This window comes from Centroberyx affinis, unplaced genomic scaffold, assembly GCF_046629955.1.
Source record: "Centroberyx affinis isolate AG114_WGS23_722 - 3 ecotype Tasmania unplaced genomic scaffold, CSIRO-AGI_Caff_v1 ptg001272l_1, whole genome shotgun sequence".
Taxonomy (NCBI): Eukaryota; Metazoa; Chordata; class Actinopteri; order Beryciformes; family Berycidae; genus Centroberyx; species Centroberyx affinis.
The window spans coordinates 61,631-89,197 of record NW_027279781.1 but is presented as its reverse complement, the minus strand read 5'-3'; the positions used below and the strand labels follow the sequence as shown (position 1 = coordinate 89,197).

At 43.5% G+C, this 27,567-nt stretch overlaps 3 protein-coding genes across 6 annotated transcripts; all 3 read left to right on the top strand.

The window, feature by feature from the left end:
- The first annotated feature begins 347 nt into the window (after positions 1-347).
- On the top strand, positions 348-10,392 carry cp110 (centriolar coiled-coil protein 110). The gene is made up of 10 exons (XM_071525155.1): positions 348-611; positions 1,026-1,151; positions 1,548-4,371; positions 4,667-4,794; positions 6,909-7,010; positions 7,545-7,688; positions 7,812-7,913; positions 8,082-8,198; positions 8,801-8,883; positions 9,323-10,392. The coding sequence occupies exons 1-10, from the start codon at positions 468-470 to the stop codon at positions 9,480-9,482; spliced, it is 3,930 nt and encodes a 1,309-aa protein (XP_071381256.1). The 5' UTR covers positions 348-467; the 3' UTR covers positions 9,483-10,392.
- A 228-nt stretch (positions 10,393-10,620) lies between these two features.
- sirt7 (sirtuin 7) lies at positions 10,621-15,650 on the top strand. Its single transcript, XM_071525154.1, has 10 exons — positions 10,621-10,760; positions 10,930-11,067; positions 12,068-12,172; positions 12,252-12,322; positions 12,463-12,535; positions 12,613-12,711; positions 13,195-13,431; positions 13,655-13,735; positions 13,849-13,955; positions 14,450-15,650. Exons 1-10 carry the CDS (start codon positions 10,653-10,655, stop codon positions 14,649-14,651), a joined length of 1,221 nt encoding a protein of 406 aa, XP_071381255.1. The 5' UTR covers positions 10,621-10,652; the 3' UTR covers positions 14,652-15,650.
- Positions 15,651-16,291: 641 nt separating this feature from the next.
- On the top strand, positions 16,292-26,235 carry pcyt2 (phosphate cytidylyltransferase 2, ethanolamine). 4 transcript variants are annotated; one of them, XM_071525135.1, is made up of 12 exons: positions 16,292-16,552; positions 19,805-19,893; positions 20,447-20,608; positions 20,734-20,885; positions 21,010-21,051; positions 21,311-21,449; positions 21,561-21,643; positions 21,983-22,060; positions 23,595-23,660; positions 24,037-24,102; positions 24,511-24,599; positions 24,742-26,235. In XM_071525135.1, the coding sequence occupies exons 1-12, from the start codon at positions 16,431-16,433 to the stop codon at positions 24,857-24,859; spliced, it is 1,206 nt and encodes a 401-aa protein (XP_071381236.1). In that variant the 5' UTR covers positions 16,292-16,430; the 3' UTR covers positions 24,860-26,235. The 4 variants fall into 4 exon arrangements, with proteins under 4 accessions (XP_071381236.1, XP_071381235.1, XP_071381238.1 ...); XM_071525134.1 differs by having other exon boundaries at positions 21,263-21,449; XM_071525137.1 differs by lacking the exon at positions 20,447-20,608.
- The last annotated feature ends 1,332 nt before the right edge of the window (positions 26,236-27,567 follow it).

The following is a 27,567-nucleotide window of genomic DNA, read 5'->3' as shown; positions in this document are numbered from 1 at the left end:
TCCATGTGTGCTGTGACTCCATGCCGGAGTTTGTGGACTACACAACAGTTGTTTCCAAACTGTCACTTCGTTGCTCGAGGAGGCGAGGCGGGTAAAAATGTAAACATTGAGCCTGGTTGAGATTGAAGTTTGGTATAATTTTCTGTGTTGTTCCCAGAACTGTATTATCTGATGAAAAGTAGAGAGCGGCTCTTTTACTGTTGGCCTGGTAGCTCAATTTTGTTCTCCACTGTGTTTTTACCGTTACAGTAGTTCAGTGGTTCAGTAGTAACCAGGCTAACGCTAGCTAACGTTAGCTAGCTAGCAAACTAGCGTTAGAGCTCGGCAGCTAGTAACATTGGCAAGCAAAACTAACGCTAATTTAGTAGTAGTTCCCCGTTAGTTATCTAAAAGTAGAAACTTCCGAATCCTAATGCAACGTGGCGTTGTTATCGGAGCTCAGGGAATAGAAACAGCATTTTGTCTTGATGGAGGATTACGACGAGTTTGTGCAGCATCGTCTCTCCCAACTGAGGAAAAGTGAGGATAGCCAACCTTCATCACCTGCTCCAAGTCGTAGCAATGGATCTTCTCTCATCCGCTTCTATGGGCAACCCATCCTTCCACCCCTGGTATGAGCTACACTTAATTAAGTTCTCGTTCAAAACCTGATTGATGTTTTAACATTAGCTAATGAGGAGACTCAGATGAACGTAGTCAGGCCATATTGACGTGAATGGTAGTGGCTGTTAGCTAATACGTCTGTCTGTCTGTCTGTCTCTCTCTCTCTCTCTCTCACACACACACACACACACACACACACACACACACACACACACACACACTAGTATTAACATTGTACACTCATTCTTTCAGTTTTAAACATAATGCATTTACAATGATGTGTACCCAATGATATCTTTATAACTTTAGCTGGCTGGTAGTTGGTGTGAAGCATGTAGATGTAGAAAAATGCAGCGCTGCCTAAGCATCCACTGATATAACTGATGTTTGACTATCCGCTACCTGTTTTGTAATGATAACAGCTGTCAGGGAAACAGAGAGAGGAAATGCAGAGACACCGAGATGCAGGACAGAAGGCCACTGTCCAGAGAAATGCAAAGGCTGATGCCAGAGCGGCCTATGTACAAACTATCCTACACAGTGTTCAGGTAATGTCAATCATGATTTTACAACTCTCTTCTAGGCAAACCTAATATGTGCCTATATTTTTATACATTACATGATAGCAGCTTTGCTTAAGGATAACTCAAAGTGCCCATTACCATACAAAGATATCGTTGAAAACCTTGTAAATACAGTTTGGGTGACTTTAATTTTTTAACTTAAATTGAAGGATTACATGCTCCTCTATGGGTTGAGAAAATCCTGCACTGCAACTCAAAAATGACATAGAGGTCATCTTCACACATTGATGGGAGTTACTGGAGACATTATTTTAGAATTCTATTATGTTTTATGATGACTTTACTCATTTTTGTCAAATGAAAAATTTGCCTTTTCTCTGATGTGGGATATTTGTTATTGTTTTGTTTTATGTATTGCAGCTGAGGAAAACACAGACACTGGAGGAGTTTGTTCAAGAGTCGGGGCTTAACACCTCTAAATCTTCATATTCCCATAACACCAGCAGTGGATCAGTGTCTCCAAGCGATTACGTCATTGGGACAAAAGATAGTCTGTCGTTCTCGCCACCATCTGACCTGCACGATGGGAAGGATGGTGTCCGTGTTCCTCCACTGACATCAACCACATATAGTGCCTTTTCCACCTATCGTGCCACACCTCAACAACGTTACCAGGAAGAGTGCCTTATGGATCAGAGTGAAGAGAAACTGGAATCACAACCAAAGACAGATCCCCTTAATGGCATCAGCCACCAGTCACTCTCTTCAGGTTATGTGACCTATGAGAATGACGAAAACACCACCAGCGGGGTTGAGGCAGGGGGCGAGAGCCATGGCTTTGGCTCTTTTGAGGGAGCAAATAATACTGGTCGCTTTTTCCTTTACAACACCTCAAGCACAATCACCAAAATGCCAGATATTATCAGCCACCCTCCCATAGAAGGAGAGGAACTAGAGAAGAGTGCAGTGGTATCACCCTTTTATAATAACTTTATAGCAGGTGACCCATTAAAGGACATTTGCAGCACCTCAGTAGCGCAGGTACCTTCAGATGGAGATGAGGTAAGACATCTGCCAAAAGAAAAATCTGAAAGCACTCATCTGGAAAGTACAGAGCATGAAGATAGCCCTGCCTTTACTGTAATAGATGACCTTGGCCAATATCAGAACCGGGATGGAGATGAGGGCCCTGGCTCTTCACTAGGAAATAGTTGCTTTTCAGGTATTCCAGAGCTATCACAGACATTAGCCACTCATCACTGTTCAACAACAAATCAACTGCAAATTCAGCAGTGGTCTAGAGAAACAGAACCAGCAGACAGAGAGTTAGATGATGCAGACTTAATGCCTCTTGAGGAGCCTTACCGTCTGAGCCTCCAGGCCCTGCTGAAGAAATCTCAGGAGTATCGGCGGCGCCAGCGGATGCTTAGGAACCAAGCCAAGAACTCTAAAATCCAGGAGAGAACCCAAGAACAGCCAAGAGAAGGGGAGGAGGAGGAGGAGCAGAGCCTCTCTGACAAGGAGAATGACGAGTTTCCTTACAAGGCGACAGCGACTGCAGAGGGAAGGAAAACTAGAGAGAAGAGTGGAACTGCTTTCTTGTCAGCGGAAACGTCACCAAAGAAATCCTGGGGAAATGAGGAGAGGGTGTCTAGGAGAGAGGGAGTCCTTGTAAAACAGCACCATAGTGAAAAGGCAATGTTTAAATCTGAAAGCACACATTTGACAGGAGATGGAAATACTGAGTTGCTGAATAGAGTTGAAGGAAAAACAGCCTCTAAAAACAGTCAGCCGGACTGTCCACAAGAGGACATAACAGAGCCTAAACAAATAGGCACCTGCCCTCAACCACAGCCTGTCATCTTAACAGATAACTCGCTGGTCCAGGAAGCCTTTTACTTGACTAGTGAGCAGAGTACAACCTGTCTCCTATCTAGTTTTAAAGAAGGTGGGAAGTACCGGACTGTCCCAGCCCTTCAGTTCTGTATGAGTCCCATTCACTGTAAGAACAAAGGCAATATCAAAACTGGAGAAGCCATTGATAGAGCTGATGCCCCAAAGAGGACAATCCTGGTCAATACAGGTCTGAATGTAGACCAAAAGGGTGAGCCAGAAGGTAACCTGGGACACAAAAACAGTCAGTGCCCAGTAGTTTCTCCCAGTGTGCCTCTAGTGGGTGAAGGTGATGCAACAAGAGTATTAGCCAAGAGTTCGGCTCAAGCACAGCAGATAGATCAGCTTGAGTTGAACCTGTCCAGTCTGAAAGTACTGATCTCAGATCTGGAGTTGACGCTCACAGAAAACATAGACAATCGCAGCCAAACTGATAGCAACCTACACAGTGACGTCTGTCATAAAGGCATCGAACACTCTGCCCAAATTAAAATAGATAGACATATAGGCCTACAGGTTGGCCAAAATGACTGTGACTATCGAGAGGACAGGCCGATAGACGATGATGATAGAAGTGATACAGATCAAGACCAGAGGAACAGTGAATGGCAGAGAAGACAATCATTAGACAATTACAAGAATAAGCATGAAGATACAGGACCTGAACCAAGCATCAATGACCCTAAAGACCCTCCTCTCATAGTACAGAAAGGAGGGCCTGAGCCAGTTAATGGAAGAGAAGTCAGGCTTGTGAAAACCTCAACTACAGAGAACGGAAAGGATAAAGGGACAGGTAAAGGAGGACAAACTGGTGTGGCTCCCTGTAGGATCCAATGGTCAGATAGAGCACCTCTGACTAAGGACCTTAGCATTATGAGTTATGGACAGCATGAGGGCTGTAGAAAGCAACAGCCGCCTGCAAAATGTATCACCTCTCTGGCCCAGAGGATGCGCATTCCTGATGTTTTCCGGAAGGTTCCATCTGAAACCACGGTTCCACGTAAAGGCTCGGTGCTGTCGGATACCAGCAACCAGCCAAAGGAAAGGAGAAATGAGTTGGCCGTAGAAGGGGAGGACTCTTCCCATGTCCTGTCTCTCAACCAGTCGTATGATGTGGACACGCCATCTGGGCTGTGGCTCCTCGAAGGATCAGGATCTGACTTGGGTTCAAAAGGTCACCATGTTCAGGAGAAGCATTTGACCCCAGAAAGTGGAGGTGAGGGTCAGGGTGGGATATCCAAAGCCAAACGGAGACTGCTCATGCATGTGACGGAGGGGAATGAGGAATGGAGCGGGGCCACAAGTGGAGGAGCCAGCTGGGTAGTCAGACCCAACTCCAGTACTCCCAAAGGTAAGACCAATAAAAGGATATGAAGAGTTTAGGACAGTGGTGTCAAACCATGTGCAACGGAGGGCTGAGAGTATGTCGATTTTTATTCCAAACAAAGGAGCAATTCAGTGAAATCACCTGGTGTAGTTGGTTTGGTTCGAATGAAAACCTGTATACTCCCGGCCCTCAATGGCACATGGTTTGACACCCTTGGTTTAGAATGAATAGCCGTCAATAGATTGCTAAATTTGTCAAGATGTTTTCCTTAATTTGTCTTGTCATATGTGATAATGTATGTTGTCTTGCCTGCCTTTAGCTTCAGTACGGTGCCATGAAGGCCACAGTGGTCAGAAGGACAAACAACAGCAGCTGAAACAGGCCCATGCTGCTCAGGTCAAAGCCCTGCAAGATGAGCACAGGAGACAACAGCAAGAGCTACTACAGGTAAGTGGGGAGAGATGCACTTTTGACTAATGTTTCAATGATGGATATGAAACCAAATGAACTACAAATCTAAAAATAGAAATCAGATGTAGGTGGAGGCTGCATGTTGGTACATTATCTGCCAGTCCAGTTGTAGTCTACATGCTTTTAGGCCATGTGCAAATGAACCTTTTACATTTTAGGCATTTAGCTGACAGTCATAGTTGGACAGAGTCTTTCTCAAGGACGCTATGACAAGACACATGGCTTCTGCTGGGATCAAACATGTCACCTTCTTCCCAGCTGTGGGATGGTCGCTCCAAGTACTAGGCCACAGTGGGGCATGAATAAACACACCTCTATGAACACTCTGTCTACCATGACACATTACACTCTACTTCTTCATTCACAATATAACGGGGGACAAACATGAGTAAGAGTGGTCTGGAAATTAGTTATCCTGATTAAATGGATCTTATCTAGTGTAGGAGTGTTGGCAGATAGATGAATTTAGTTTCACTGACTTACTTTTTCCCTGTTGACTAATAAGTTTCCTCATGACTGGTCATGTGTATTCGGTGTTCTCTGCCTTGACTATAGAAACTATATCTTAATCTCGAAGAAATTAAATAAAAACTGAACTGACACATTTCTGAAATACTAAAACTATCAGGCATGTCTGAAACTTAGCTGAAATGAAAGTGAAATTAAGATGTTTTTTTTAAAATGCAGAGTAAAATCTAACGCAAACCACAAATCTACCATAGCAGAAATGATGACGCATGTTTATATTGATATTCCCCCAGTCCCATTGGTCCTCTCTTTGCATCAGATTGCATCACATACTACTAAGCAGATCTAGCATTACGTAATTGCTATACAGCTGCCATAATTTGTCCCACAGAGGTTGTTGACTCCACCCAAGGTCACCTATGAGAAATTAAGAAATATTGCCGAGTGTTTCCGTCCCTTTCAGAGCGGAGCAAGCTGGAGAGTTTCTATCCCTTTAAGAATTCACCAAGCTGTGATACTACATTGACCCCAAATGTTCCTCTAAAACAAGAGGCAGACCTTTGCAAGACCCTGGCACTGTTCCATATGCGTGCACGCACACACACACACACACACACACACACACACTGTTCCCCTACCTGTTAGAGTGGGGTTCTGGAGACCTGGGTCGTGGGTAGACTACAGACATCTGCTCATTACAAGAGACCTTCAAACTCTCCCCAGTAAAAAAGCCCAGGGATTCTACCATAAATGTTTCATTACATCCCTAAGAGGGGAGCTGGCATGGCAGCCTGTTTTTTTTGTGTGTGTGTGCTTGTGCGCATGTGTGCACGCATGTGCTCGTGCACATCTTCCCAAGGACGCCTGCTGTTTTTTGGCAACCAGTCCTTGTTTCTTCAGTGTGTGTGTCTGTATTTGTTCTTGGCCAGTGTCCTTGCCCTATTAATTACAGTCTCTGTTTAATTTATGTATCTTTAACAACGATATAATTAACATAAGCTGTTTAATAAAAGGACTTCTTTTCTGCTCCCTTCTGTCCTTCCATCATTGGTGATGTGATGAGGGAGGGAGCTGGCTGGACTGTTTGGTAGAGGGAGCAGGGCACCAAGGGAATTGACACAGAAAAGGAAAGGATAATTTGTTTAATTCATGAGCGTCTGTGGTTAAGTGCCAGATCGTCCCGCCGAGTGCCACCACTAATGGTCCCTTCTCCTTCTCCTCTTTTTTTTCATCTCTCTCCTCTCATCCCTCTCTCTGTTTTGTCTCATACCTCAACCATCATTTTCACTTTGTGGCTGTATTTATTCTCTTCATCTCTCCTCTCCTCATCATCCCCTTTATCTCTCTCCTCCTCCTCTCCTCCCTCTCATCTCATCCCTCTTGCCTCTCTGTGCCCCATCTCTCCCCTTCTGTCTCTTTCTCTCTACCCTCAATTAATTTCTTCCTCCTGCCTCATTTGCTGTCCTTTCCAATTCAATATTTCCCAACCTTTCCCACTCCCAAATGCACACGAGCGCGCGCACACACACACACACACACACACACACACACACACACACATACTCTTCTCTCATCTCATTCTTCTGTCCCTCCTTTTCTCTCTCTCTCTCTCTCTCTCTCAGGCGTTGGCAGAGCGTTATCATCTCCTCCAGAGCGTGTCCTTCCCTTGCCCCATGTCCAGCTCACGTCTCGGGGACACCCTGACCTCCCCCACCGTCTCTGAGGTATTGTCATCACATTTGTTCACTGCTGTCAGTGGTGTGAAAAGCTTTGTTCACACCTTGATAACCCACCAAACGTCTTAATCCTGTGTATCCACTGTATTTTTATTCATAACCAAGCATCCAGCTGCCACATTCAGGTCAAATAGATAAAGGAGCCCCCTCCACACACACATACACACATATATCCAAGCTCATGTCTTAATCCTCAGTAGCACCTCACTTTATCTGTTATTGCTCAGTAAAATGTTTCACAGCGCAGGAGCTCAGCCTCAGTAAGACTAAATTTGTCTAACCAACATTTCTCTGTAATGCAACAGCTTTAGAATCAACAAGTGAGCGGCGGCACATCCGCTGTCTTATTATTTCCTATTATAATGATGAGCTATAAGTCTGCTGGCGGTGATGCGCTAAACAGATGCCAGCAAAAAGACCTTGAGAATCTGGGTGGGAAATTAATTGGTTGTCATTGATGGAATTGGTATTCTCCTCTCTCTTCCCCCTTGGTCCTCATTATTCACCCCTCTCGTCCGCTAGTTCTCCCCTCCTCCTCCTCTCCCTCAGCCTTCCAGTTCTGTCCCAGAGTGCTACCGCCCCCTGGTGTTGGCAGCAGCGAAGGGCTTCCTGACTCGCAGGCTGTTCAGGACTGAGAGAGTGGCACAGCTGCTACGCACCATCAGGGTGAGCAGTGTCATGTCTGTCTTTGGCAGCACTCGATCTTTTTGTCGTAAAAAGACTATTTGTAAACAGATGACCATTGCTGATTAAGTGTGTGTGTGTGTGTGTGTGTGTGTGGACACCCAGGACACCCAGCAGTTCCTGCAGGCCTTCCAGCAACAAACCCCTGGCAGAGGAGAGTTCTGCAGCAGACAAGACCTCTTATTGCAGGAGAGAGTCACACTGCAGGTAAAAAGATAAAAACCTGTTCTACCCATCTGGTAACCTCTCTCACCTTCTCTCTTTTACACTGTCAATGAGCAATTATTCCTCCCATTAGCAATCACCACAGCTGATACTTTGATGGCGCACATTCATCTAAACCGTCCCCTGCTCTGTAATTGTGCTCCACTCCAGCTGCGCTCTGCGCGTTACGAGGTCTATGACATATTCTTCAGCCTGTCTGCCGGAGAGAGGATGCAGCTGATCAGCTGGGACAGAGAGCTGGCCAGGGAGAGAGAGCTCAGACGACAGGTAAAAACAAAAAGCCCCCCCAAAAAAAGCAGAACACCACATGCATATTTGAGGAGCGTTGTTTACTCACTATTTTTAAGTGATACAACTAAGAATAATGAAAGACCTGGTCAGAATTGTATGTGGGCGTAAACTAAAGGCTGGCTTTTATATTCAAACTCTTACATATCACAGCAGGGCGGTACCCAAATTGGGACATGCCTAAATATTGGAAGTCATTGTGGTTCCAATCCAGTTTTGATTATTAAAATTGCTTTGAAGAGTTAGAGTGCAATCTGTAAGATTAAAATACTTCCTTGCCATCCTGTCCAAGTCCTTTTGGGGGCACCAAAGTCCCACGCTGCTCCATGACAAGTCTGGGGGATAATTTATTTATTTTTTTGTTTTGTTTTCTCCCTTTCCTCCTTATTTGTGTTGGTCTCAGTTTTTAGTGTGGGCAGTAAGGAATGTGAAATATTGATTGTGTCCATGCTGTGTCAATATACATTTCCTCTCTACTGATGCATGGACAAGTTTTAGGTTAGTGTGTGTGTGTATGTGTGGTTGTTTGTATGTGTAGTATGTGCACAGTGACCAATATATTTGTGTGTGTGTGTGTTTAGAGTGGGCACACAGGCGATTCCAGAGGAAAGAGTTCTCTGTCAGCTGCCACACAAAAATCCCTGGAGAGGAAGAGAGGAATGATGTGAGTTCTCTTGCAGTTTTCACCACATCAGTTCAGCTTTCTTTTAGGGATGTGGATTGCAAATATAATATGTCTATGTGAACATGTGTGTGTGAGAGAGAAGTAGTGTGAGAGAACCTATCCATTACCAATAGCATGAGATGAAGATCACCCAACCTATGGATACATGCAAGATTTGGACAAAATAGTAGTTTGTAGTTTTGAGAGTGCAATCAAAATTCCATATCATACATATCACAGTATTTTCAGAGGTGTTCCTGCAGCGCCCCAATCAGCTGTAAAGGCAACATTGGGCTTAATTAATTAAAAAAAACATTTGGAAATCTTGTACCTTTAGACTAAGAAAGTCTTCACTGAGGCCGCTAGATTGACATCCAATGGCTGTGCAGTTTTCAGAATAGAACTTAATAAAACTTGTCTTCTCTCTCTCCCCCTCCAGGATACAGAAGAAGGCAGCAGAAAGGCACAGGGGGGTTTTGACGAGGGCCGGCCACCGGACCGGCTGCACCGCTGAGCAGCCGCCAGAAACCAAACGCCGCCAGATCAGAGCGAACCCTCAGAGGGTCCCCAAGAAAACCCACTCCTGTCGACCCCGATGATGCTGTCCTAACAGAAACCGATAAGGAATCCTAAAAAGGCTTCTAGCTGTTGTACGGTTTTTGCGTAACTTATCCAAACTTGACACAAAGTGATGCCTGTTGTTGCACAGGAATATCATTGTGCTTTATATTTGGTGTGCAGTGGATGTTTTTTTTACAGGCACTAACCTACATATAATATTATGGCAACTTTAGCTAACACTATGGACACAACTCCACACTTCATTGGGCATTACAAGGTACTTTCACATTCAGTGGCCGCTCAGAGGTCTGGATGAAATTTACCACCACAGCCGTCCTGTCGGTGCCGAGGTTCCTCCACCAGGTCTGGTCCCAGTTCACCTCATTGTGTTTAATTTACAAAACTTGACAGCCTTGGATGACTTTCCACCATCTTGTTTGTACTGATGTCAAGAATGTAAGTGCTGAGTTGGCAAAATAAGCTCCCCCTGTCAGTGTTTTGCTCTGTCAATGTGGCGTTCACCCATTGGATGCAGCTAGAAAGCTCTGAGCAAGGCAGAGTGTCCCTTATGTTTTATATAAAGAGGACCAGATATATTAGTGCTACCTCCCGGTTTAGTTGTTTTTATACCTATTTTTACAGCACAAAGCACAAAGCCCATTGTTGGTAGTTTGAACAAGGTGTGTGCAGCTCAGATGATTAAATTCCTTCATACGTTCCCGGTCCATTGCCACCAAATATAGACCATTTACAGAAGTATTAGACTACTCTTACAGTGTGATATTTACAGTATTTTTTCTAGGACAGTGTACTCACACATAACCACAATTCCTTAATGTTAACCCTAATGCTTGAATAGTGTCGTTCAGAAGTGTTGCCTCTAGAGTATTTGCATTACAAATCAGCCAAACTACAGAAAACCTTTGTAATTTTTTAGTGTCACAAACTTGGAAGTTGTTTTATATGTTATTTATTTTTTGTGTGTGTTTGGTAATAAAAGTCTCTAAACTGAAATATTGCTCTGAAGTTTTGTCAATCTGTACAACTTTATTCACACATGTCCGTCAGCAGGGCGCGCTGTTTGCTGTTTCCTACATTTTTACATGGATAACATCCGTGTTGAAGTAGTATATTGTTGGCTGTCGTTGGTTGCTGGCAGTATGTGGATTGTTTTGAACAGAGACTTTCGACACTACAGCTGAGAAAACATGATGGAAGAGGACGCTGGGACCAGTGTGTCTTCACGGGCCGAGAGAAAGGCGCTGGAAAAAGCTAAAATCCTGCAGCGGGAAAGCGAGCGGAAGATATTTAAACTGGTAAGACGAGACCGCTCAGTACACCTGGAGCGCCTTTCCCAACAAGCTAGGCTAAGCTATCTGGCTAAACAGCAGTTAATGTTGCATGCTTTTCCATAGCCGTGCAGCCTAATCACAACATCGGCAACGTTTTAAATACTCATTAATGCACGGTACTTGATCCGGAAAGGTCGCACGGATCCTGAAGAAAGCGGAGGCTGAGCGGTCGGAGGAGGAGGCGGCTGCGCTGCTGCGGCACCGGGACACGGTGGAGGAGATCTGCAGGAGACAAGTCCGCAGAAATGTGCTCAAAAGGAAGCAGGAGGAGGTGGGAAATATAAATTGAATACATATATGATGTCTTGCATAGGCCAAGTGATCATGCAGCTAGTGGTGAGGAAGAGGAAGGCAGGCTTTGACGTCCCTCGGGTGTTGTTCATCACAAGGCGAGAAAATGAGTGCATCTCATAAAGATTCACACAATGTGCAAAATATCAGCGACACTTAACGTTACTCTTTTCATGAAGAAGCCTACACTGATGAATCCAGGTAAAAGCCAATATCACGTATTGATTTCCCCAATTAAGTGTGCCAATCACTAAGCTGCCAATCAAAGGGGCTGCAACTCAATATCAGAAAAACATTCTTAATATTTTATACATTCAGTGTTAGTCAGGCTGAAAGGTGGTAAACTTGAGTTTAGGTGTTACATTCCTACATAGACTTATTTGGCTATGCTGTGGAAAGCAAAATTTTAATAAAAATGCATTTCTGTTTACTGTGGATTCCTCATTAAATATATTCTTTATTTTCACTTTGGTGTTTTGTTCTACTCTTATGACGTTCCAACATACAGTAAGTTCCTCAATAACGGTTTAATTGTGATCATTTTAATGGGAAGTTGTATTTATTTTTTATTCTGGCTGGCTTGACCACAGTAGTAATTTATAGACCCAAAGTTGTGCAGCTCTCTGTCTCTCTCTATTCCTTTGCTTCTGCCGCACTAAATGACACCATGCTTGCTACTGCCTCCAGTTTTAGAAAATGTAAAATTTATTGAAACAAATGCTAATTACTGTAACTGAATTTATGACGGTAATTGAGTGATGAGGAGCTGACGCTGACTTAAATATTCAGAAATATATTAGTCATGTTGCACAAGGTTTCCATGTGAACAAGGGAAAAATGAATTGATGAGAGAAAGGTATGAATCGGGACGACAGATTAGACAAAAAGGAGACACTATCGAACCTTCTTAGGTTGTCACTTGATACATCAGGAGTACATGGTTGTAAACTTAAAACATATTTCTATTTCCCGTGCTGCAGGTGTTTGATGATGCAGATGAGCTGAAAAGTAAAGTTAGTCAGCTGGCCGAAGCCGTCAGACAGGCACAACACCTGGTGGTTTACACTGGAGCCGGCATCAGTACGGTACGCCAAACTCTGTCTCTTCACTTTCCTTCCCACGTTAATTAAACTTTTCCTGGACTAATCATGTGTTGTGTTTCAGGCAGCGTCTATCCCAGACTACAGGGGTCCTAATGGGGTTTGGACTCAGCTACAGAAGGGACGGGCGGTCAGGTGAGATATATGTACATATTCTTTGCCATGATGTGATGTTAGCTGCGTCATTTGTCAGAAGTGAAATGGAGTTTGGAAGTTAGAACACAGAATATTTATTAATATCCTCTATTATCTTTGGGTTTTTTTTCCTCAAACAGTGCGTCTGACCTGAGTAAAGCAGAGCCTACCCTCACACACATGTGCATTAGGATGCTGCACAAGGAGAAGTTGGTATGTGAGACTTCCCCATATCAGTTATACTGGTAGGTTTTACATTAGTATTTATTTGTGTGTGTGTGTCTCCAAAGGTGCAGCATGTGGTGTCCCAAAACTGTGATGGCCTTCACCTGCGTAGTGGTCTTCCCAGACGTGCCCTCTCTGAGCTCCATGGGAACATGTTTATTGAGGTGAGGCAGACACAAACACACACACACACACACACACACACACACACACACAAACACACATCCTCAGTCTTTTTGTTTTCCTCACTCACACACCTGCAGACAAACAAATATTGTCCTGAGCCTCTTCCTTCTAATCACTGACTCTGTAAGATTCCCACATTCTGGAAAGTCACAAATTATGCAGTCATGTCACCAGAAATCAGCATTTCAGAAGGATTTTTTTTTTACCAAAACTTGTTACCTCCAATTATTTATGACTTACCCACTTTGATAAAATGTGTTAAAATATTTTAATCATAATTGTATAATGTGCTACTACATCGACAGCTGTTTTCGTAAAATGATGCTGCTGTATGCAAATTGCAAAGATCAAACATTTCTGAGATGACCGTATTCTTTTGGAACTTCATACTGTCCTGGAAAAATAGTTCCTAAATTAAAGTAGGTGTGCTGACATTTTTTTTTTGCCTTTTCTGCTCCCAGGTGTGTACATCCTGCTCCCCAGCCAGGGAGTTTGTGCGTTTATTCGACGTGACGGAGCGGACGTCGCTGCACCGCCACGCGACGGGGCGCAGGTGCAGCCACTGTGGCGCTGAGCTCAGAGACACCATCGTGCACTTTGGGGAGCGCGGGATCCTGGAGCAGCCTCTCAACTGGAAGGGAGCTGCAGAGGCTGCCAAGATGGCCGACGTCATCCTCTGCTTGGGCTCCAGTCTGAAGGTAGGCTGTGTAAAGCGTGTCACGGATTGGCTCGTGGGCCCGCGGTATGTCAGTGAGTGGAGTGGGATTCAGCTGATGAAGCCTCTTGGATTTTGTTTTTATTTTTTAGCTGGACATCTTACCAGCTGGATGACTGAAATTAATCTACACAGATGATATGATGTATAGTTCGGTAGCTTATTTGTATAGCTGGATGTTCTCAGCAGTATGTTTCATCCTGTAGGTGCTGAAGAAATATGCTTGTCTGTGGTGCATGAACAGACCAGCAAGCAAAAGACCCAAACTCTACATTGTCAACCTACAGGTACACTTTTCTTCTTCTATCATTTTAGTTGGATAAGTGGAATTTAAATGAGACATCAGTGATGTACTGTCGCTGCCCAGTGGCTGATTATGTGAAGGTGTCTGTGTTTTCAGTGGACACCGAAAGATGACCTTGCCACGCTGAAAATCCACGGAAAGTGTGATGATGTGATGAGTCTTCTAATGGAGGACCTGAACATTCAGATTCCTGTGTATGACAAGTAAGGGCCATGAGAATTAATCACACACACTTAGACAGAAAAATTAAGAAATGATATATACTATATACTATTACCGTAGTAAACAAAAAGCTTATGAACAAGCAAATCTCTTTCTCTGTTTCTTTCTTTCTTTCTTTCTTTCTTTCTTTCTCATGTGTGTGTGATGGTCACCAGCAGGCTGTGAAACACAAACCCCGCCCCCTTTCTCTAATGAGTTTAATGAGAAAAGCCAGTCAAGTTGTTTTCAGTTGAATATGTTTTCTCCACAACTATATAGGCATACTATTAAAACATCTGAATAATATTGACAAAACTTGGAAGGACATATTCGTTTAAAATGCATTATTCGTGCTTTGGTATTCGGACCCAGGACCATCCGTAGCACACACACACACACACACACACACACACACACACACACACACACACAGAGAAATTAGGTATGGCAAACCTTTTAATTCCCAGCTTCTATTTGCCCCATTCTGTCTCATCAGGGCGGAGGACCCCATCTTCAGCACAGCCACCCCTCTGCAGCCAGAGGAGGACGACAGCCACACTCGTGATGTCATCGCTCCGGCTGCTGGGCAGGACGACGGCTCACCTGACACCCAGGAAGAAGCCGGAGCCGCGGCCGTGCAGGGCGGCTGGTTCGGACGAGGCTACAGCAAAGGAAGGAAGAAGAAGAAAGCTGCGTGATCGAGGAACTTCCTAGACTGTTTACATTGCAGTGAAGTAGGTTGCAGCTTCCAGTGAGCGATGCCAATTTGAGAATCCAGCTGTCAGTTTGAGTCCTGTGATGAAGCTGAGTTGGACGTGTTTATTCAGACCTCGAAGGACTTTGAAGCCCTCTTCGATGAAGAGCCTCTGTCCACTAAACGGTGTAAGCTGTTCCAGTGGATGATTGGACACTTCAGGCACTGATCTCAGACCAACTTACCTCTCCTAAGATTCTGTATTAGATAAGGAAAACGCTAAATTAGCAGGTGATCGTTGTCAGTATTAAGGGACATGTTACTTTGTACAACATGATGATGAGTTAGGTGGGAGGTGGTTATCAATATTACTGAAAAAGATTTGAGAGTTCAAACATTTTCTGGACGTATTGCTCAGAGTAAGTGGTAATATTTTTTGTAGTCCTTTTCAGATGGTTTCTAATTTGTTTTGTGTTGAATGCGTCATATTCAACAAAGTTTACAGTCTCTATAGTTTCATTTGAGGAGATTGTTTTTATTTGAATTTTATTTCAGTTTACTTAAATTATTCCCTGAAATCACGATTGACCTTCACCCTGCTGCCGCCTGTCCTCAGGCTGGCAGGCAACGCAATACAGTTGCTACCTTGCTTTACTGAAGTTGGTGAATTTGCTTACTTTGTTATGTTTACATATTTAGCTAAGACTTTTCTGCAGACATTGCTAAGACTCTGCTGTTCTCACTCCTTTGTTGCAGCAACATATGAAGGAAACTTGAATTTTGACTTGATTAGTTGTTGGTTTGTTTATTCATTAAGTTACTGTTTACCTAGGTGGTAGTAAATAACAAAATAGACATGTATTAATTTATCTCAGGAAGATCAAGTAGTATTATTAGTCATAATATACACCACAAGTCAAGGGTCAGAGGGTAAGAAATGCCAAACTATATTAAATCCTTAAATCCCTTTTGTATTTTGCAAAAGAAATTAATGCAGTATTTGTGACACAATAAAATGTTAATCATTTGAAGTTCTGTTTGTCAGTATAGTCTATGCCTACATATTACTGCCTTTGATTTGTCAACAATTTGGATTAAGACAAAATTAGGTGTTATTGTTGTCTAGTGCTTCTGAGAAGTACCTCAACCCGGCCCTTTATTCTTTTGTAGTGTTTTATTTATCTGCTCATCTGTTTTTATTTATCTATCTATTTTATTTATCCGCTAAGTAGAGTAGGGAGCTTGTGTTTAAATAGTCTCCTAACACCCGGTCAGTTTTTACAGCCTAACTGTCATCTTTAGCTGCTTTACGTTTATTTCACGCCTAGACTTTGAAACATGTGACCCAGTATACTTAAATACTGTATCTGTCTGTCGACACTTGCCAGTAGCGTTTATGAGAAGACACTTTTACTTCTGCAACCCCCAGCATAAGTGTGTACGGTTTTATTTAGCAGATAATGTATAATTACTTTACTTTCTAACTTATTTTCTCAGAGTTTTTGCAATTTCTACGATCACGTGACATGAGTGATTACGCAACCGTCATGTCAGCTTTCCGGGAGGATTCGTTCGATGATGACGTATCTCGCTGCGTTCTTGGAGGCGTTGGCTGTGCGGGGCGTCAGTTTCTGTTCTGAGACGGGGAGCGAAGCGTCCTTTTGAAATATTCCTCGAGGAAAGTTGGATTAATCAACTTCAAGATTTTTTTTTAAAACAGATTTTGCACCTTTGATTTTATTTGAGCTGTTGCCAAGTTATTTGCCTGAGCCTGCCTATCGAAATGATCAAAAACGGTCACCACGCAGCGAATGATCAGGGGAGTGAAGCCGGTGCTAAGCCGGGGGATTCAGCCTGTAGCCCGGAGAAAAGGAAGCGCGTTGTCCGGTTGTGGTGTGACGGCTGGTGAGTCTAAATTCCAGTCACTGATGGAGCTGGTTTCTGAAAACCTATTTATTAAAGATTTTTGTCTCATGTGCGGTCATACCTTAATGCTTCAAATGAACAGTAACCCATTGGTTGGCTAGCATGCTAATGTTAGCTAGCTAGATAGGGTTACATTATTAGCAACGTGAGTAAACCATTAGGAGAAAACCAGTTCATTATCGTTACACTGCTGCTTATGCTCCAGAGTTGCAGCTACTTTGTCTGCAAATAACATAACGTTAGGTTTGTTTTTTTCATTATAATGCAAACACTCATGTAAAGTGAGGCACCTTTCATTTTTGATCTGTGACATACTTCGATGTTGCATGTTATGAAGTTCAAGGCTCTTAGCAGGTTGCTAGCCGTCCAACCTAAATAATTAAGGGAGCGTTAAGTGAGCAGAGTAACATTAATCATGACAGCTATTTGGTCTGCTATTTCATTATCGTTGGCCCCTACTTTTAATTTTAAAACCATTTCCGTAATACTCTTATGCAGCCCCATTACAGTCAAATAGCATTAGCACCATTTATTTTTGTGTATATAACGCTAAGTGTTACAAGTTAGGGACAAGGTCCTCTCTTATCATAGCAACCTCATAAACTACTGATTAACACCTTGAGGTTATGTTGAATCATTTATTTAAGTGGGCGCGTGTGACTGAAGGAACCACGCCCAGACAGATCTGCACTGCTATTAAAAAATAATACTCACCAGGCAGGAGGGAATTTGGGGATATTGTTATTTCAGGGATAAGGGGAACTCAAATATGAAAACCTGTGCAGTCTTATGATGCCCACACAGTTACTAACTGTCCTGAAGTCTCCCAGATCACCCACCACTGACCAAGAGGACATGACAGGCTGCTCTTTGAACGCATTTATAATGGAAATGGTTGAAACTTCCAAAACACCTATGCTGTACATAGAGCTAATTCCCTTATCCCAGTGGTACTCTGGCCTCTTACATGTTAAAACCTGCCTTGTCTTGCATTACTATAACTCCCAAGTCTTGCAAGATGCCTCACTTAAAATCTTCCCCTTGCCTTGCCCAATATAATAATGTTGATGGCCACCCAAGTGGGTCCTGCCTTATTTTGAATCCTTATCTGTGTGGCAAATGCTTATCAGACATCAGAAAGAAAATACCCAGTGTTTGTTTGTAGTTTAGTTTGATGTCTGATAAGGGTTGGGGGGTTAGGCATTAATAAACTGTTTTATTTAGCCTACAGCCTCTGTTTCGAAATGCCCTGGAGTGGAGTTATCTCTCTCTCTCTCCCTCTCTCTCTCTCTCACTGACACAAACAAACATCAGGGAGTTGGTTGTGACACTCGAAACCAACCAACACGAGTCAAACTAAGTGTCCGATCTCCTCACTGAGGTTATTTTCACCATACTGTCACACTATAGTATTGGGAGGGAAAGACCATGATCTTTCACATTGCCACGTGATGTAGTTGAGGCGAACAGCAAACGCTTGCTTACTCTAGGAAGTGACAGAGTTGCTGATAGCTAGTTTGACATGGCCGTCTTGTGTGGTGGTTATAAATAACTAACATAGCGAACATGTCGTTCAGTGTGATACAAAAACAGCATGCTGGGTAGTGGTCACCATTTTTTGGGGATTAGAGGGATGGAGATATTGAGAGGGATCGTATATATTTAATAATAGACATAATATTAAGAGACAACGAAATCGTGAGGTCCAGAGCAGCAAAACAAAAAGGGGGAAGAGGACATGTCAGAATCCTCTCTCCGTAGTGGTCAAGTAAAAGTGCATGGTTGGCCAAAACCCAAGTACATACCAAGCAGTCTGTGCTGCAGCCTCTGAGTTATGTTTCTCATTAGCTATCCCCGCCATTTGCTTAGCACTAAACATAAGCCTTCACTACGCACTTTGATATATGGCTATATACATACAGTATTTCACTCTGATAAAGATAAATTTGCAGGCGGGAACACTGTGTCTGAGTGATCCTGTCCAGGCTATAGGTGAGTGAGGATGGAGGATACTTCTTAAGGGAATTCAGACTAGGAGCTTGTGGTAATGGCATTAGAGAGGAGAGGTCTGCCTATTGGAGGTACAGTGACAGCCAGGGTCACCAAGAAAAGCTGACTGACCTGGTGGAAATAAGCTCGCTAGATGCAGAGGCCGAAGTGTTAACATGGTGTGGCAGAGCCTCAAGGTTAGAGAAGCAGACTTGTGACTGACAGGTTACTGTATTGAATCCCTGGACCAGCTGGGAAAGCCAGGACAGGGAAAGTGAATGGGTAACATTTTCTCCTCCCTCAAAAACTACCCTCAAGGCTCTTAACCACCAACTGCTCCAGAGCTGCTCAGTGGCCCACAGTGGAAGATTGTGGTAGTACTGGACAGTCCTGAGCTATGAATGTTTTATAACTGTAGGAATGTGGAGCTGCGGGGTGCTGAAGAACAGCACATGCTCTCAGTGAACCTTCCCTGAACAAACTTGACTAGGCAACAGCAACAACTAGGTTTCTAGCCAACAGGCCGAAAAGATATTTGAATTCATATGAATTTTCTTCAAATCTCTGGAAATGACATACTCATTTTGTTTATCATTTGGTTAAGATCTGCTAAGACTTTGAATAAAATTTTGCCGGAGGGTCTGTGTGAAAGAGGAGAACTCGTAGTAAGTTCCTCCTCGCTGTAATCAGGAAAAGGCAAGAGCCTGCAACAACATTAAATGTAGAAGTTACTGAATGGCAGAAATCAAATAAACCTGGGCTCACTATTCAATCGCTGTGTCTCTGGCCATTACCTTTCACCCTCTAACCATCATATCATCACTCACCATGCAACAAAGGCCTATGCTTCAGTTCCAGGGTTTGATTACAACAACAATACTAATATGTACTATTTTATTGAGGGAGCACTTTTCACAACTAAGGGCACAAAGTGCTCTACAGCACAAGGTCACAGTGAAAAGAGGAAAGATTATAAAACAGATGAAGCAAGCAGAATTCAGCTGTTAAAGCTAGGCTAGATCTTAAATGTGAGTTTTCAGGAGATTTGAAAGACAAAGATTTTGCGAGCCTGAGGGCCTCAGGCAAATCCTCCTATAGCTGTGGGGTGCTAGTTGTAACGGCCAGATCCCCTGTTGTTTTTGTTTGTTTTTTTCAAGATCTAGGAACCGTCCAGAATCCTAGCTTCCCTGAGGAACAGTCTAATGTTGTTCATGCTGAAGACATTATATTCTGTCTCCACAGTTATGACATGGTGCATTACGGCCACTCCAACCAGCTAAGGCAGGCTAAGGCAATGGGAGATTACCTCATAGTCGGGGTGCATACAGATGGTAAGAGCACACACATACACTTTCTAATCCAGATATTTAGTTCTGTGAAACTGTTACTGTCTGCTCAATTCTGATTGGCCAATGAATGCATTCTGAGGTCTGTTATTTCTGAACAGCGGGCCGCTGTTTCACCTCTAATCATATCACTCCGCAATCAAGAAGTGACAAGGTAGTTACTCCTTGGTTACTTCAGACAAACACTTGGCTAACCAAGTTTAGAAACATGGAAGATTTTTCCGAGATTACTTTTAATTTATTCAGAGAGCATAGCGGCTGAATGGCAATCTTACTGGATCTTACTGGATCAGAAGCTTGTAATAAAATTATTTTAAATCAATATTTTGTGTAAAATGATTCATATATTAGGTAAGCAGCTGTGTAATAAGCGGGATAATGTACAGGCAGCCTCCTCCACTTCGCCTCAGTGTCTTGATTCATCCTGTCGGGGCTTGTTTTGAGATAATGACCGGCTCGCTGTACATTATCCATTACTTACTGTACAGATGTCAACAAGAAGTGGCAATAATAAGAAACTCTCCCTCCCCCTCCAAAGCTGAGATTTCCAAGCACAAGGGACCTCCAGTCTTCACCCAGGCAGAGCGCTACAAGATGGTGCGGGCCATTAAGTGGGTGGATGACATTGTGGAGGGAGCGCCCTACGTCACGACCCTGGAGACGCTGGACAAGTACAACTGTGACTTCTGTGTGCACGGAGGTGAATCAGCTGAAGGCTGCTTTGTGTGTCCTGACTGAGTGTCGAGTAGCGTCACTGTGCTGCAGGATGTGATGATGTGATTATGCTGTTGATGACAGACTAATTTTATGGTTTATGTTTCCCAGATGACATCACGCTGACAGTGGATGGCAAGGACACGTACGCAGAGGTGAAGCGCGAGGGCCGTTACCGGGAGTGTAAACGCACACAGGGTGTCTCCACCACCGACCTGGTGGGGCGAATGCTGCTCATGACCAAAGCCCATCACAGCAACATTGTGAGTTTGTGTGTGTGTGTGTGTGTGTGTGTGTGTGTGTGTGTGTGTCCTCATTAATATGGGCAATGGTGATTAGTTTTTGTTGTTGATCTAATGTCTTTCCCTCTCTCTTCAATTTCTCTAGGATAACCCAGATTACCAGCAGCACACAGACAACTTTGGGAAGGTGAATAGACAGCTTTTTATCCTACTGTTACCTCCACATATATGTATATGTATATGTAGATTTATTTATTTAATAAAAAGTGTTATTTGAAAAAAAAAAAAAGAAGATCCCTAGAATTGGTCCTGAGATGTGTGTGAATGACTGCTTTCAGTGGATGATCTCTCCCACAAGGGGGCACTACATATCCTCTTTTTGAAGTCCCAATGAAAAGCCTATCCTACGTGATAGGTGTGATTCAGTGTATTTTGTTGTGTTCCAGGGTCCTAAAGGCCACAGTCCCTGGACAGGAGTGTCTCAGTTCCTCCAGACGTCTCAGAAGATCATCCAGTTCGCCTCGGGAAAGGAGCCGCAGCCCGGAGACACCATCATCTATGTGGCCGGGGCCTTCGACCTCTTCCGTATCCTGACCACACACAGATAAATAGAGTTGAGTTACAGGGTGGGAGCAAGTGAAGGGAGCATTCCTGTGTGAGTTTGTTGTTGTTGCCTTGACGACAGATTCCTGACAGACATCGGCCATGTTGATTTTCTGGAGATGGTCTATAAGCAGGCAGAGAGGCCTTACGTCATCGTGGGTCTGCACTTTGACCAGGTACACACACGTAACACTCGTGCACACACACACACATACAGACCTCGATAAAGCATTCAGACCAGAGAGAGAGCCTCACCCCTCCCTGCTGGGTCAGCGATTTTGAAAAGAAACATTTGGAACCAGTTAACGCAACAGTAGCTCACACTTTATGGTTAGATGGGGAAGGGCCCGGTTCCAAAGCTCCTCTTACTGTTGCTTGCTTGTAATTTCAGTGGTCTAGGAATGTAACCCATTCTACTGTTGCACTTATTGTCAGTCGCTCTGGATAACGGTGTCTGATAAATGGCTAAAAGGTAAAAATGTCTTGAGTGAACTCTTCATTCCTCTCTTCTCCAGGAAGTGAATCGGTACAAAGGGAAGAACTACCCGATCATGAACATCCATGAGCGAACGCTGAGTGTCCTGGCCTGTAGGGTGAGTGCACAGACACACGGAGGGGCACACACACACGGACGGTTAGATGTTTAGCAGAGTGGGATGTATTCCTACTTGCGGTGCCACCCTCCGTTCACTGGTGATCAGCTATTCGACTACAACAATCAGACTCTGTGCCCCCGTCTGCACTGTGGTTGTGTGTGTGTTAGAGAGGTTAAACCAAGAACATTACGCAAACCACACACGTTACGCAAACCCAAAACCACTAAACTGCTGTGCTCTGCCAACATTTTCACTCAGTGCCTGACCAAGACGTACACACATGCTGACCAGAATTTAAACCAATGCACCACTCTTAACTAGTGAAGTGTACAGTAAAAACACCTTCGCCCTGGACCTCCCCATGGTTCTCCGTTATTGTAAAATGCTTGTAAATTATACTATGACATTTAAGCAGGTTTTACAGAAAGGTGCTAACTGAGGCAAAGCGCTGACATGTAAAGCTTAATCATTTGAAGAATCAAGTAAAGGGCAAGTTATACTTCTGCGTCAAAGCTATGCCGTAGGTCTTTGTTGTGCTGCTGTAGCCCGCAGAGGCTGCCGCTGTAGCTTATGTGCACCTCTCCAAAAATTTAACTGGGTGCACTTCGTATTTAACCTGACGCGGCAGATGGTTTGTTACACAGAACCATCTGGGAAGTTGTCCTTGGAAACTGTTTGGAAAAGGGCAGGCACTTTCAAAAAATACTTGGCAGGTGATTGGATGAACCATCTGTCTATCACCGTCTATCACGGGCTAACTTCAACCAATCAGATCAACGAACCATATAAACAAACTCTTGCCGAAGCCGGTCGGGAGAAGAGCGAAAACATCTTTTCCATCCAGAAAAGCCTTCAGTGCCGTTCTTTGCTCTTCTTTCAATGAAGAAATACTCTCCAGTTCAGAAGTAACTGATGTTATAGCAGCATCTACGCTAGCCTCTTTAAGAGCCGCCACTGTTGTGAACGAACAGTCGCTTCTCGCTGTCGCCAAACCTAAACCAAGCCCATAGCTGCCCTCATAGGACGCTGATTGGTCCGCACCGCTGTGGTTCGGCCACAAACGCATAACTTGAAGCCTGGCAAGATGGATTCTCGCGTGATCGTGATCTCGCGAATCCAGCTGCCTCGCAAGGTAACTTTGTATTTCCTCCTACCTGTATCTGGTTGATGTCCACTGATAGCAAAGACAATGAAGCAGATCGAAGAGAGACGAGCTGAGGAGGGCTGCAAATATAATCATTTGTACACCACCTCATCTTCACATCATAAAGACTAGCAGATGTCACTGCATTAGTGGTGAGAAATATCCCAGAATGTGAGTTTAAGAAAATGTACACACTACTACTTCTTCGGTTATTACTACTTACTTAGCATGCAAAAGTATAACTTGCCCTTAAATCCTCTCTCCCTGAACCAATCTTTTGCCTCATTATCATCCTGTCTCTCTCTCTCTCTCTCTCTCTCTCTCTCTCTCTCTCTCTCTCTCTCTCTCTCTCTCTCTCTCTCTCTCTCTCTCTCTCTCTCTCTACAGTATGTGTCAGAGGTGGTGATTGGAGCTCCCTATGCAGTGGGCAAAGACCTCCTGGATCATTTTAAGGTCAGTTGCTTTTGTCTGGCTTTAAGCCTGATCTTAGGGTATGTTCACTCCTTTTTTCACTCGTGCACTCGCTCACTCACTCACACACACACACACACACAAACACAAAACCCGGCCCACTCACTACTGCACTCTCACTTATATGATTTCATTCATTTTCAATGGAAGCTGATGACGTGAAGCTACAAACACCAGCGTGTAAAATGTAGCAGTGTGTCGTGCGTGCACAGCTACAAACTGAAGTTCAGCTGCCTTCCAACTTTTTTCCACACACTGACGACGCGGTGAAGTGAGAACTAATCAGAGCAGAGGGAAGATAGCGTAGGGTAGTTATATTTACATTATTATTATTTACTTACTGTGTATGTACGTGCAGGTGGACCTGGTGTGTCATGGCAAGACAGAGGTGTTTCCAGACAAGGATGCATCAGACCCCTATGCTGTAAGTTCAATGTCTTCTTGTTTGATCAAAGTGCAGCAAAGCCTGTGATTGTATTGCGTTTTTATGAGGGAAAGTACTTACAGACTCTTGTCTTAGAGAGTTTGTTGATCCATGCTCAAACAAATCGTTAATAGTCTGAGAGCTGTTATTCTTTTACAATGGTCAAAACCAGCTAATAAGGTGCATGGAAAACAAACATTGCTGTCTGTTATCAAACATGAGTGAATTTATTGAGAAATCCACAGCTAATAGTCAATTTTTCAAAACATTAAGCAACTGTCCTTAGAACTGCAAGTTGTGTTTAATGAGGCTACTAGTTGGAGCAACTGAACTTTTCAGGGGAACAGATACTTCCAAAGACCCTTAGTTTGAATTTGATATAGCCAATTATGTGTGTTCTGCCCTCAGGAGCCTAAGAAGAGGGGGATCTTCCGGACGGTGGATAGTGGGAACGGCCTCACCACTGATGACATTGTCCAGAGGATCATTGAAAACAGGTCAGGAACCCTCCGTTCCTAAATTTACTCCCTCCTCCTCCTCCCCTCCATCTGCATTTTTTTTTCTCTCCGTATGGATCATTCTGATTCTCCTCCATCTTAAGTTCTCCACCTTCATCCATGTCCTCTTCCTGATTCCCAGGCTGCAGTTTGAGGCCAGGAACCAAAAGAAGGAGGCCAAGGAAATGGCGGTGATCGAGGCGATGAGGAGGAGGGAGGAGGAGGAGCAGAGTGAAGCTGCTGCCCAGGTTGCTCAGTAGTTTGACTCCAAACCTGGGTCCAACTGGCCAAAACCGCTTCCAGAATTGGCCCTGTGTCTAATATACTGGTCCTGTACACTCAGCTTAAAGAAACACGCACTCAAACGACCCAGAAAGAAGATCCAGATTGTCCCAAACTGGTCCCAGCTGGGTGAATTTGACCCAAATGGGGCAGCCAGTCTCAACCAGTTCACTGGCTCCACGAAATCATACACTAATTGTCCCTCTATAGGTGTAATAGGGATATGTTTAGTTTGTAATTATCCATAACTTATTGACAAGGTTTTTATGTAATTGTCAGTTATGTTTTCAGATTTTAAACCAAATGAGTTTTTAACGAATCAGATTTAGAAGCGTCCTCAGCAAGGTTGAATGTGGTCTACTTTTAACACATTTAGAAGTACGAGATTTATTTTAATTTCTAGAAGGGACCCCTGTCTCCTCTGTCCATGCTAAAAACAAAAACTGATGTACTAAGTTAAATGGTCTGTGAAGTCGTATTCTAATTTTAACAATGTGGATTCTGACCTCTTGAATTTGCACCGTGTGAGTGAGTGAGCCAGTGAGTGAGTGAGACAGTCAATGAATGAGTGAGACAGTCAGTGAGTGAGTGAGACAGTGAATGAGTGAGACAGTCGGTGAGTGAGTGAGACAGTGAGTGAGTGAGACAATCAGTCAGTGAGTGAGTGAGACAGTCAGTGAGTGAGTGAGACAGTCAGTGAGTGAGTGAGACAGTGAGTGGGTGAGACAGTCAGTCAGTCAGTGAGTGAGTGAATGAGAGTGAGACAGAGTGAGTGAGACAGTGAGTATTTGCGCTGTAAATAATAGTAGTGCCTCATTCCTTCAGGTATAACTAATGTAAGGGCTGAAATTAATTTTATCAGCTTCTAATTCCGCTTAAAGGAATTGTCTCAACCACTAGTGTGTCTCTACAACTGTTGCATTCAAGTCCTCAAAGTCTTTTCCATCCTCACTCCTCCTTTCAAGAAATGTATCTGAAAAAAACAAAATCCCCTCTCTTGCCACCTTATAGATGTCTTAGAGAAGGAGAAGAGAGAGAATCCAAGGACTTTAAGATTTGGGACCTAAGTTTTAGTGTCAGCCTGCTTCTGCAAGCTTTAATGTCATGCAAAGATTGGTGAAAGGTTACTGTCCGTTGCTTCTAATGTTGTAGTAAGAGGAAAATTTACTTGGAGATGAGTTTTTAATGGTGTTTGATGGTGGCTTTTAAGACAGTGTGTCTGTGACTGTGTGGGTGGGCAGGTGGGAGGAGCCTGAGAGAATGAGAAATAAATAAGTATTGTGGGAATTTTCACAACCTCTCTATCACTATATTGCTATCTGCATTTCCCATAATAAATAAATAAATCGATAATGTGGTCAAGTGTCTTCAGTATTTAATCGCAGTCTGGATTAGACTCTAGTGGGAGGAAATGAAAATTCATTATGAGCCTAATGGTGCAGCCCGATGACAGTGATTTCTGTTGTATCAGCCGATAGTCACGGTTCGCTGAGTCAGCGAAATGAGGCCACAGCCTCTCAGAAAGAAGCTAAATCCGCCTGGTCCCGTCCCATTCACATCATTGCTCCCAAATGCAAAAAAAACTGCAAACGGTCACCTCATTACTGACACAAAGAGCCTTTAATCCGCAGCCCAGGCGCAGCAGAGGGGCTCTGCGAGAGAGAAGAGCTGAGCGACCTGTAGCCCCGCTGCCCCGGATCAGCAGGTCACTTTCCATGTTAAGGATCCCTAATCTTTTATATGTCAAGGACCCTTACATAGATATATATTAGGCCCCTAGGACCCCTGTCCAAATCTGTTGTTGGATATGATTAGAAAAGAAGTGCTGGTTATATAGTTGGCGAGATAACAGTGTAGAGAGAGAAACCTGCAGTTCTTTTCTGATTCTCACGCTGCACCAAATAACATTAATAGTGAAATTAATTATTTTGAAGAGGGCCCAACCACTGCACTAGATGGAAATTTTTATTTGGCCTTTTTTTTGTCAGGCTAACAATTGTGGGATTCCACACTCAGCTGTCAGACAATTTACCGTGAGTGAAATGACAGTAATAGCGAAATAAATCTTTAATTTTGCTGAGGATCTCCAGGGGACCGCGGACCCCACTTTGGGAACCACTGGAACATGGAAATATATGCTTGTCCTTTTTCTAGGTAGGCATGGGTAAAACAGGCTGAACAAAAATATAAATGCTATATGACTTACTACATGATTATTGTTTTAAACTTGTTTTTAATTTAGGCTGCCAACTTCACACCTGGCCAGGGACTACAGATGAAAACTAGCCTCCTGGCTAATTCTGGCATATTTACAGTACTGTTTATTAATATGCACTGTCCCTGAGAAATAAACTGAATAAATAAAAAATAGGCCTATGTAAAGTTTTGGTCACATGTTTCATGAGCATGAGCTAAAATATAATATCCCATATTTAAAAAAAAAAAAAAAAAAAAAAGTACATCCCTGTTTGTGAGCATTTCTCCTTTGCCAGTAATGAATTTCTTATATGAACTGCAACCAAATAAAATCTTAAGTAAAATTGTTGCATGTTGCGTTTACATATACATTGGATTGCGCAATCAGGTGTTGGATTTTATCCCCGGCACGTCACTTCCCAGGGAAGTCCGAAACTTTTCCATCTGGACAGGCTGCAGTGGGAGGAGGGAGCCGCTCGCTGGAGGTTTA